Source organism: Sinocyclocheilus rhinocerous, unplaced genomic scaffold (assembly GCF_001515625.1).
Source record: "Sinocyclocheilus rhinocerous isolate Xijiao unplaced genomic scaffold, SAMN03320098_v1.1 scaffold1830, whole genome shotgun sequence".
Lineage (NCBI taxonomy): Eukaryota > Metazoa > Chordata > Actinopteri > Cypriniformes > Cyprinidae > Sinocyclocheilus > Sinocyclocheilus rhinocerous.
The window spans coordinates 263285-276404 of NW_015650704.1; the positions used below are offsets into that span (position 1 = coordinate 263285).

A 13120-nucleotide genomic window follows, 5' to 3' on the forward strand; every position below is an offset into this window, starting at 1 on the left:
CTCACACACACACACACACACACACTTCCTCCATAACAATCCAGTGAGACACAGACATGCAGGCAAACAGCGAGCAAACAAAGACAAATGTGCTAAAACAGAAATACGTTTAGCAGCAGCCGTGGAGAGTTTATTTGACAGGTTTAAAAAACTTCTGGAGTAGAAAAGAAAGTGCAGCATCCATCCATCCATAGAGGAGTGAGCCTCTTCAACACACACACATACACACACACACACACACACACACACACACTGATCTAATAATGACTGCGAGCGCTGAACAAACATAAAGAGCAATAAAGCCAGAGACGAGCTAAATAATTTACATCTGTGCATCGGTAAAGAGACTTAAAGTGGCTAATAACCAGAGCTGAATAATGATGCTATTAGAGACTCAACCCTTCAGACGACTGGATATCGAGCGGTCACCATTACAGCCTGTTTACATCCAATGCAACTAAACCAAACAACAGTTACACACATCAATACTGTTAACACGGAGTCTGACACTCAAATTCAGTCATGCATTCAAAATCTCTCTTTTTGGGTTGTTTATCTATTTCTCACCAATTAAAAAAGCTTTTAAAGGGAACATCATCACAATATTTTGTCTCTAAAAGATCTTTTGTGTATAGTAACACACCTGCTGTTAGATCAAATGCGAGATGACCATCAAACACTACCCAGAACGCATTTCAGCATGAGTCCATCTCTCTCTCTTTCAGTGCTGAACCCTTTTATTCTTCCCTATAGTCTCCTGTACTCGTCCGCTGTCATTCCTCGCTCTATAATTTACACTGCTGATCTGTTCCTCCTTCCACTGGCATCCCGAGAGGATCCGGAGTGTGTGTGTGTATAGTGTGTGTGAGAGTGTGTGTGAGAGTGTGTGAGAGTGTGTGAGTGTGTGAGTGTGTGTGTGTGAGAGTGTGTGATTGTGTGTGTGTGTGAGAGTGTGTGAGTGTGTGTGTGTGTGTGTGTGTGTGTGTGAGTGTGTGTGAGTGAGTGTGTGTGTACGCACACACGCACACACGCACACACGCACACACACACACAGGTCAACCTCTCATATTGTGTGATTCTCTCCAGTTCATGCTTAGTCTGATGGTCTCTGACATCGCAACCTATATATAATATTTGATATATTATCATTATAATTATTATAATATTTATATTACCAGTGTATAATATATATTGTTGATTGGGGTAAATTAGAGCATTTTAGGAAATTAAATAAACTTAAATTTAAGAGAATCTCAGATAGATATGAAAACGATCAATTAATTTATAAGAGAACTGATTTTGGAGCAAGAAATCTTGACTAACAGTAAAACCAGAACATAAAAATAACATGTTGGCAGTGAATTGAGAAAATATACCAGCCATATTTTTTTGTTTTTTTTCTGGCCATGAAACTGGCTGTGCATTATTTAATTACAAAACAGACTGAACAAATTGGCGAAACACATCTAATTGCAATTATTGTTTTATTTATATAGAAAAATTAAGCCACTAAAGAAATATCACTATTGAAATGTAAAGTATTTCATAATCATTTTAACTTGTATAATAATTATAACAATACTATTACTACTGCAACTAATAAAATACTATTTATTTAGCTCAAAGGTTTGTTCGTTTGTTTATTTATTCAAACGATAAAAATTATTTCAATAAATAAATATCACTATAATACTATTGAACTGTAAAGTATTTCATAATAACTCAATGCTTGTATTTTTGAGATCCAGCTGCTCTAAAAGACATCCAAAGTATATGTTATATATTACAAATGCAATTTGATTTGATATAAGCAACAAATCATGAACTCTGGAGTATTTTGAATCAAATGCATCAGTCAAACGGCTGAAACACGGACTGATACGCACAAGCGATGATGTTTCCATAACGGTTCTTCATGCGGTTCTCGTCTTTCTTGGCTGAATCCCAGGGGGCAGACTGACCCTCGAAGAAGCTCTGAAGAGACAGAAACACACAGAGAGACGGAGACGCATGAGAGTCCAGCAGAAACCACATCAGTCCAGCTCCACATCTCCAGTCCTGTAACTAAGGAGAAGGGTTAGGACGAAGCGTCAAAGCAGCTCAAACACACACATTTATTCCTCTTGGATCCGTTTGTCCATCCGCCGTCTCATCTGAGAATCAAAAACCTCGTCAGGAAAAGCACCAATCGCTGCTCATATTTTGCCTTGTTTTCCATTAAAAGATCTGCACATTCTTAAATAAAGAATACGTGATGAATTATTGAAAAGCACAGCTGAGGTGCGAGCTGTAATTTAACCAAAAACCTCATTACATTCCGTTTGATCTCTGCTTAAAAAAGAACAGCTTCAGCTTCTCAAGAAAACTCATGTTATTACTGAATACTGATTAAAAATGCATTTTTTTGCAACTCAAGCTGATCTGAGCGAACACACTCTCTCTCTCACACACACACACACACACACACACACACACGCACACCCACACACACACACACACACTTTAGACAATATTCTGTAAAGATTTGGAATTAATGGGGTTTCCAAACAGACAAATCTAAGTGAAAAGGGGAAGCCAGGGGAAGCAAAAAAAAAAGGAAGATAGACATAAAAGCAGATCAGAGAAATATTTTAAAAACTAACAGAATGCAGCATCCATTTGGATTATTATTGTTATTCGCCAACTCTTGAATCATGACTGTGCACATAAAAGACACGAAGTCATGTGACTCTCATCAGGCTGGACGCAAGTCACAAATCACAATCTACATCATCATCATAATCAACATCATCATCATCATCATCATCTGCGTCTCTCAGTTACAAAGGAACCAAACGAAGTGTGATCTTACCTCATTGATCTGCTCCACAGAGAACCAACAGAACCAGAAGAGAGAGACACAGTGTATAAGTCAACAATAACACAATCCACACACACACACACACACACACTCTCACACACACTCTCACACACACACACTTCATTATATGAACCCTGAAGGCTTCACAAAGGCCAGGCGTGTTTGTCAATGTGTGTCTGACATCTTCATCTATAATAGAGTAGACAGAAGCTCACTGACTGCACACACACACACACACACACACACACACACACACACACACTCACTGCATCTCCTGAAGAACGTGTCTGAGCGATCTGGGTGGTTTCTCACTGGTCCTGTTCACAGATATCTTTATTTTACTGTGTTTTATTTTACTATCACTGACACAGTATTACAGTTTTTGTTAATAATATAAAATTTATTTTATTTTTATATTTTACTTTAATTTTTGTTAAAGGTTAAGTAATTTTGTTGTGTCTTTATTATTTTTATTAATTTTATTTGTTTATTCATTTTTTATTATATTTATCATATTTTATACCTTTATAGTAGTTATTAAGGTTTATTCTTTTAGTTTTAGTGTAGTTTGGGTTCCCGCAATGCTATTTTAGTATCAAGGATATTCTATTATAGTTTTTGTTAATATTTTGAAATAAATTTATATTTTTTTTACATTTTTTTATATTTTGGATTTCACTTTAACTTTAGGTTAAGTTTTAGTGTTTTTGTTGTAGTTGTTGTCTGTCTGTTTGTTTTTGCCATTCATTCATTCATTCAATGTCTATATAGTATTATTCATTTTGGCGTGTTTGTCAATGTGTGTCTGACATCTTCATCTATAATAGAGTAGACAGAAGCTCACTGATCATGGAGAGGAGAACAGGAGCACAGCAGAGAGAGGAGGTGATGGGATAACCACGGGAGAGGAGAGAGGAGACGTGACAGGAGTGAATGATGATGATGATGATGATGAAGAAGATCAGTGCTTCTCAACCTCTCGGATTCAAAGCTCCCCGTCCAACACAATACGATCCCAACTCTTCATTTTATTTCTTCATAAATTATGAATTTATTATTACGTATAAAATAAAATGTATTTTATTTTATTTTATTTTATTTTATTTTATTTTATTTTATTTTATTTTTTACATTTTTTTATATTTTGGATTTCACTTTAACTTTAGGTTAAGTTTTAGTGTTTTTGTTGTAGTTGTTGTCTGTCTGTTTGTTTTTGCCATTCATTCATTCATTCAATGTCTATATAGTATTATTCATTTTTATTGATTAGTCTATAGGTTTAGTTTGGGTTCCTGCAGTGTTAATTTAGTATCACTGATAGACGATTATAGTTTGTGTTAATATTGAAAATTATTTTTTATTTTTATATTTTCTGTTTTCACTTTAATTTAGTTGTTTTATTTATTAATTTAATTTATTGATTGATTGATTGATTGCCTTGTTGCCCCTTTTGTTGCTTTGTTTTGTTGCCTTTTTATTACCAATGTTGGCTTGGTAAGTTTTATCTCACTTCAGTTAACATTTATTTTATTTCAAGTAACAAAAATGTTTTTTTTTTTTTCAACTTCTGATCATGATCAAGCATCAACATGAAGGTTTTATGTACATCTGTGTGCTTATACTGTGTTTTACTGAGTGGAAACGTGCAGAAATCATCTATAAATCTAGTTGTTTTTCTCCCTCTCTAACTTTTATATTCTCAGCACAGTAGAACGATCTCCTAATGAGACGAGCTTCTCTGTTCTCCCTCTTAAGAATCAAACGGTTATTAATGTATTGGAGAAGAAGAGCAGATGAATGACAACACTCCCTTTGACCATGTGACTCCCCAGAGACCAATGATTCATCTGCTTTCCATCATTAATTCATGCCAGAAAACTTCACTAATGTTCGATCACATCTAACCCACATTATCTGCATGACTGGCACTTTAGAACTTAAATATCATCTTTCATGTTTTTTATTTTCATTCGTTCAACTTATGAAAAATATTAGAAAATTATGCAAAACATCAAAACGACAATGAGCTTCATATGAAGAACCTCAGAGACTCCAGCAGAAAACTCCTGTAAGACTGGAAACACAATTCAATAAATATTTCATATTTTAATTCACCCCCTCAACAACAGTATTTTTCTTTGAAGAACTAAAAAAAATAAAATTGTATTTTAACCATGATTTACTTTGCGATTACAGATGACTCAAGAACTGTACATTCTTGAACAAAAAAATGTAAAAATAAAAAGGTAAAATAAAAATATATATTATAATTATAATATTATAATAAAGTTTTTATTTTATTTTATTTAGTTTTGTTTTACCATTAATCATTTTGTTACTCCAGAAGTTTCAATAACTGATTTAAAATATGACAAAACAAGCTTTAAATAAGCTAAAACATCTAAAAAGCAAGATATTTCATATTTTAATTAATCCCCTCAACAATTGTACTGTATTTTTCCTTGAAGAACCACAGTCTTGGAAAACCTGGATATATGAGGACAAGTCATGGAAATTAATAAAATCTTAACCCGAACATGGTATTGTGATTTTAGATGTTTCAAGAAATGTACATTCTTAAAAACAGTTATTAAGAAGGACAAAGTGCTTTCTTAGCACTTTAATAAACGTAGAATTTTATTTTATATTATTTTTTAATGAACTTTATGTGTTTTTGTTCTTGCATTTTATTATTTTATTACTATTATTATTATTATTTTGTATTTTAACCATGATCAATTTTGTGAGTCCAGGTGTTCCAAGACCTGTGTGTTCTTGAAAAAAAAAAAGCTTTTTTTTTAAAGCATATTAATGTAGATGAATTTAATTGAGCTTATTTTAATTATTTAATTTTAGCCATCATTTTGTGATACCAAAAGTTTCAAGAACTGTATTTCTTGAAGAAAAACAGATATTGAGGGTCAATAAATAAATAAATAAATAAATATGATTACTGTCACGAATCCGGTCCATGCACTTCCGTTCGCTCACCACCTGAAATCACCCGCTCACTACTATGGACTCTTGCACCACACTACTGTTGCACTTCACCCGGACTACAGTTCCCATTATCCATTGCACTGATTACACACACACAGCTGAATCCAATCAGACATGCTACATAAGCCATGGACTTCCTCTCTCTCACTGCCGAGTATTGTATAGCGTTTATCACTCTCCTAGCGATAGCTACATTACGGAGCCTTCTGCCCTAGTTTCTTGTTCACAGTTTCTAGTCTAGTCTAGTTTTGTCTTGAGATTACCTGTTACCTGATTATCTGCCTGTCTTAGAATTCTAACAAAACAAAGAGAAACACGCTCATCATCATCATCATCATGAATGACACTAACCATGAGTGAGCGGCAGTGAGGAGCAGTGTTAGGGGTAATGCATTACAAGTAACGCGAGTTATGTAATCAGATTACTTTTTTAAGTAACTAGTAAAGTAACACATTACTTTTTAATTCAGAAGGAAATATCTGAGTTGCTTTTTCAAATAAGTAACGCCAGTTACTTTGTTTCCATGTATTGACTGACAGCTCTGGTGTTGCCATGGTGACAGAAATCAGGAGTAAGTGCAGAGCGTTGTGTGTGAACATGATCTTACTGTAGTTCTAGACTAAATATGAACATGTATATACTCATCTCACCTGCACAAAAACACATTCAGTGTTCCTCAAAATCAATAAAAACAGTCAAATGCAAACTCAGAATATTATGCAAACCTGCAATATTTAAATATGTTTAATAAGACAAATATAATTTATTTATTTAATCCCATTTTATTAACCAATGTCTTTGCTACTGACTTCGATGATCCACTTACTAATACCATACTAATAAGCAAAAATTACACATTTGTGTTTCATTTTTGTTATTGCTGAATAGTGTTGAACTTTCTTCTCCTGCATCATATTCTTCATGAGATGTGTTTGAGCTGCGCCCTCTACTGTACAGACGTGAATTTACATTTCCTTCAGCCTGAGGACAATTGTACTGTATTTTTCCTTGAAGAACCACAGTCTTGGAAAACCTGGATATATGAGGACAAGTCATGGAAATTAATAAAATCTTAACCCGAATATAATATTTTTAACGAATTTACATTTTCCAAGTTATGCCACATGCTAAAATATATTATTGGGTATAAACTGAGTAAAACATATTTTCTCTGATCCAGTAAATCATGAATGACTGGAAAGTTTTGCAGACTGGTTAAAAAGAGCAGGAACCCTGAAGAACACTGAGCTCTTAAAACTCTTTAGAAACTAAAAATGCCTTGAAAGCAAAACTTTGTCTAGAGATCTTGTTTTGGATGTTGAGAGTCTAACACACGCACACACACACACACACACACACACACACACACACACACACACTTACACACGCATGCACACACACACACACGCACACACACGCACGCTTACATCATATTCTTCATGAGATGTGTTTGAGCTGCGCCCTCTACTGTACAGACGTGAATTTACATTTCCTTCAACCTGAGGCGTATTCATTACACTTTTGGTCTGAAAGTGCTTTTACATTTGTAAAAGAATAACTTTTTTATATTAAAAACAAACAAACAAGCAAGCCCTGCTCAAATTTCAAAAGTAACGTAACACATTACTTTCAATAAAAAGTAACTAAGTAATGTAATTAGATACTTTTTTAGGGAGTAACGTATTGTATTGCAATATTGTAATGCATTACTTTTAAAAGTAACTTTCCCCAACACTGCTGTAGATGACAGGATCGATGAGCTCTTACCTCATACTCCTCTTTGAAGCCGTAGCCCTCGGCGCATTTCATCTGCGTGATGTGCTGCAGAAGGTCGGCCACGCGGATGGCGGGATGCAGCTGGCCCGTGTGGTACGGCACATCCACGGCCTCGCGCTTGCGCAGCGAGTGTGTGTGCGACGAGTGTGTGTGTGTGTGCGACTGCACCAGGCTGCTGGTGTCACTGGTCAGGGTTTGAGTCTCATCTGCAACACAGGACAGAAAACACACATGATTACTTCAGGCCGAAGAACGCAGCGGTCAAACACATCACGCTTACGCTTCCTTTTACAGTGACTTCCTAATGGCCCTAAAGAATTCAAATGTTCATAATCAATCTTGAGCTGAAATGTAGTTATAAATTGAAAGAATACTTCACTTAAAATGAAAATGCATCATAATTTATTCACACTCACACCATTCCAAACCTGCATGCTGTGATTTCAAAATGTGAAATAATGTTAATAATATAATTATGTATAATATTATAACATAATATAAAAACAAATAATATAAAATAAAAATATAATATATACAAAGGGTTCATTTGCAAAAACACAGTTTTTTAAAAATCATGTTTTTTTTTTTAAATCCTGCATTCCAATTAATATGAATCAAACTGCAGTTGGGTTGTTTTGATTAAATAATAATAACTAAAAAAATAGAGCTAACACAAAACACAATAAAAACATGATAACACAATAAAAACATGATTAATAAAAACGGAGTTATCTGTTTTTGCAAATAAACTCTTCATATTAAAATTCAAAATTTGTATATAATAAATACAAGTAATTAATATAAATAAAAAATAATAAAATATGATTTATTCTGTGAAACAAAAAATAAAACAATCACACAACCCTGTTAAAAAAAACTCTGAAAACCAGCCTAAGCTGGTCTTTAAGCTGGATGTAGCTGGTTTAACCTGGACTTCCAATCTGGCTGGCTATAAAGTGGTCAAAACCTCTCTAAAACCAGCCTGTTAAACTAGCCAACCAGCTAACAATGGTTTTAGCCTTTTTTCAGCAGGGATATGATACTGTATGTAAGAGAGTGACTGACATTTAAGCTGTTATTCACTGAAAATGCAGAAACATAACAGAACAGTAACACCTTACAGGTTTGGAATAGCATGAGAGCAAGCAAATAAAGACAATGCACATTTTTAGCTGAACTTTTCTTTTTGAATAAGTAAGGCAAGACACTGCAGGTGAAAGGGATGGAAATTTAACTAATAAATATCACCGTTCTAGTAAAAAAATTCATTAATTTGCATACACTTCCACAGTATAAATCTGAACACTGGATAAATCCAGGATCAAAATTCTTGTTTGATTTTGTTGACATATTATAGTTTAAGGTTTTTACTGAAGTAATTGTGCATTTCTCTTTTTATCACTCCATAAATCAGAAAATACTGTCAACAGACAGAAAATTATTCATTTTCACTATGTTTTTAGGAATAAAATATTGTATAAATCAGTGTGAATTATATATATATATATATATATATATACAAACCCCTCAGTAAAACCCTTCAGAATATAGATAGGAATAAAACTAAGTTTTGGTGTGTGTAAGTGCTGCTGAAGTGGAGATAAAAACTCAGCACCTATAAATATACGCATTTTACCACGTTTTTAAGAGTAAAATGTTTTATCAATCAGTGTATATGAGAAAACCCCTCAGTACAAATCCTCAGAATATAGATAGGAATAAACCTCTAAGTTTTGGTGTTTGTAAGTGTTACTAAAATGGAGAAAAAACTGACCAACTTTTAAAGATTTGCATTTTTACCACGTTTCTAGGAGTAAAATGTTGTATAAATCAGTCTGAATGATGTATGAACAATTCCCTCAGTAAAAACCTCCAGAATATAGATAGGAATAAACCTCTAAGTTTTGGTGTTTGTAAGTGTTACTAAAATGGAGAAAAAACTGACCAACTTTTAAAGATTTGCATTTTTACCACGTTTTTAGGAGTAAAATGTTGTATAAATCAGTCTGAATGATGTATGAACAATTCCCTCAGTAAAAACCTCCAGAATATAGATAGGAATAAACCTCTAAGTTTTGGTGTTTGTAAGTGTTACTAAAATGGAGAAAAAACTGACCAACTTTTAAAGATTTGCATTTTTACCACGTTTTTAGGAGTAAAATGTTGTATAAATCAGTGTATATGAGAAAACCCCTCAGTAAAAATCTTCAGAATATAGATAGGAATAAACCTCTAAGTTTTGGTGTTTGTAAGTGTTACTAAAATGGAGAAAAAACTGACCAACTTTTAAAGATTTGCATTTTTACCACGTTTTTAGGAGTAAAATGTTGTATAAATCAGTGTATATGAGAAAACCCCTCAGTAAAAATCTTCAGAATATAGATAGGAATAAACCTCTAAGTTTTGGTGTTTGTAAGTGTTACTAAAATGGAGAAAAAACTGACCAACTTTTAAAGATTTGCATTTTTACCACGTTTTTAGGAGTAAAATGTTGTATAAATCAGTGTATATGAGAAAACCCCTCAGTAAAAATCTTCAGAATATAGAGAGGAATAAAACTCTAAGTGTTGGTGTTTGTAAGTGTTACTACAGTGAACAAAAATCTTTTTTAAAGATATATACTGTAACTGAAATCTACAGATGCAAATAGATGAAGTGCAATAAAATGTATATTTTGGATGTTTTCTTTCCACTAGTCTGAACGAAGACATGTTTTTCAAACTTGACCAGTGCAATGTTCCTCCTGTAAGTGTCTTTGCCTTAATTGCCTGTATTTTTCCAGATAATCAATCAGTGTAAAAGAAAGCGCTGGATTCATTGGCGATGGATGATCATGACACGACGTTGCAGGAAGGGTGGATGAGTGGATGTGGAGGGAGGGATCGATTGACTGCCCCGCTCGTTCATTCCTTCGTGAAATATCACGTGATGCTTCCTCTATAACTTCAAAGAAACACAGCCTATGTGCCTGTTTTGCCCTGATCTGAGATCTGCCATGAGGCGTGGGTGCTGTCAATCAACAGCAAAGCATGAGCGGATGAGTGATGACGGATGACGGATGTTCAGAACCACATGGGCCAAAGCACAACAAGCCAAAGCAAAGAGAGCACAAACACAATGCCGATGCACATGGGAGGAGGATGATGATGATGATGATGATGCTCCAGCGCCTCAGTAACCCTTACAGCGCTGCATCACGTATGAACGTGAGCTCAATTTGATTAGTACATGGGAAAGCTTCAATTTATCAGATTATGGACACCTTTTCACGGTCTACGATGACGCATTTCCGCATTAGCATCGTAAATCTAACAGTTTATTTATATTTGAATTTAATTTGTATGTATTTGTAACAATAGGCTATATTTTGTATATTACTAACCTCTAAGTTTTGGTGTTTGTAAGTGTTACTAAAATGGAGAAAAAACTGACCCACTTTTAAAGATTTGCATTTTTACCACGTTTTTAGGAGTAAAATATTGTATAAATCAGTCTGAATGATGTATGAACAATTCCCTCAGTAAAAACCTCCAGAATATAGATAGGAATAAACCTCTAAGTTTTGGTGTTTGTAAGTGTTGCTAAAATGGAGAAAAAACTGCCCACCTTTAAAGATGTGCATTTTTACCACGTTTTTAGGAGTAAAATGTTGTATAAATCAGTGTATATGAGAAAACCCCTCAGTAAAAATCTTCAGAATATAGATAGGAATAAACCTCTAAGTTTTGGTGTTTGTAAGTGTTACTAAAATGGAGAAAAAACTGCCCACCTTTAAAGATGTGCATTTTTACCACGTTTTTAGGAGTAAAATGTTGTATAAATCAGTGTATATGAGAAAACACCTCAGTAAAAATCTTCAGAATATAGAGAGGAATAAAACTCTAAGTGTTGGTGTTTGTAAGTGTTACTACAGTGAACAAAAATCTTTTTTAAAGATATATACTGTAACTGAAATCTACAGATGCAAATAGATGAAGTGCAATAAAATGTATATTTTGGATGTTTTCTTTCCACTAGTCTGAACGAAGACATGTTTTTCAAACTTGACCAGTGCAATGTTCCTCCTGTAAGTGTCTTTGCCTTAATTGCCTGTATTTTTCCAGATAATCAATCAGTGTAAAAGAAAGCGCTGGATTCATTGGCGATGGATGATCATGACACGACGTTGCAGGAAGGGTGGATGAGTGGATGTGGAGGGAGGGATCGATTGACTGCCCCGCTCGTTCATTCCTTCGTGAAATATCACGTGATGCTTCCTCTATAACTTCAAAGAAACACAGCCTATGTGCCTGTTTTGCCCTGATCTGAGATCTGCCATGAGGCGTGGGTGCTGTCAATCAACAGCAAAGCATGAGCGGATGAGTGATGACGGATGACGGATGTTCAGAACCACATGGGCCAAAGCACAACAAGCCAAAGCAAAGAGAGCACAAACACAATGCCGATGCACATGGGAGGAGGATGATGATGATGATGATGAAGATGCAGTGGACGAGTGATGCTGTAACGCGCCAATGGAGGGAGAGGGACGTGATTCTAGTGAAACACACAACCTCTGTCACGCTGATGAACTTACCATTAATGGGGACTTTTTAAGCAGATACATTAGAGGTTAAATGAGAGAAGAGAGAGACAGAGAGAGCGAGAGACAGCCAGAGAGAAGAGAGAGAGAGAGAGAAGACAGGGTTTAAGCAAGAATTACACCAAAGAGAACTAGCATAGCTCTGATCAGTCACAGGGCGATCGGGGATCCGGGTGTTATGGGACTCAAATCACAATGAAGGAGAAAAATGAGTTTCAAAACAAAAGAAGAAATGCAAATAAAATTGATGAACATTGCAATCGCTTCATGGAGATCTGCAGAGCAGCGGCCTCACACGGAGGAGGTCAAAGGTCAGACTCGTCATCTGTTAAAATTACGTGACCTCATTCTCAAAAATGATCTACAAAAAATACGGCTTCAGTGAGGATAAACATGATCTGTGCTGAACTCTATGTGTTTTGTGCAGCTTAAGGACAATACATGCATTTCATTAGAATTTAAAATGTAAAAAAATGTAACTAAAAATATAATAAAATAACTAACTACATAATACTATTATTGTTGTTATAAATTGCAAAAATAGAAAAATAGAAATATAATAAATTTATAAATTTATAAATGTAAAATTATAATTAAAAAATAAAATTATAATTAAAAACATAATAATAAAAATATACAAATACGAAAAATGAAAAAATAAATGTTAAAATAATAAATAGTAAAATAAAAAAAAATATAAAACAGAAATATATTAAATGAATTAAACTATAAATGAAAATTATAATAAACATCAAACAAATAAATATTTAGCAAAATTATAAAAAGACAGAGAAACAATACATGCATTAAATTATACATTACAATTATAGTAAATGAATAAATCATATAAATGAAAAAAATTCAAAATGATTAATAAAAATTATAAAACACAAATATATAT

The 13120-nt window shown here is 34.0% G+C and overlaps 1 protein-coding gene across 1 annotated transcript in view; it reads right to left on the reverse strand.

Moving 5' to 3' along the window:
• LOC107712392 (receptor-type tyrosine-protein phosphatase mu) overlaps positions 1-13120 on the reverse strand; it is a 251734-nt gene that overhangs the window by 29411 nt on the left and 209203 nt on the right. Inside the window, exons 20-21 of the mRNA XM_016517630.1 lie at positions 7629-7843; positions 1873-1974 (exon numbers count right to left, since the gene is read on the reverse strand). Of these exons, the coding sequence (XP_016373116.1) occupies positions 1873-1974; positions 7629-7843 (317 nt within the window). The remainder of the gene's footprint in view (positions 1-1872; positions 1975-7628; positions 7844-13120) is intronic.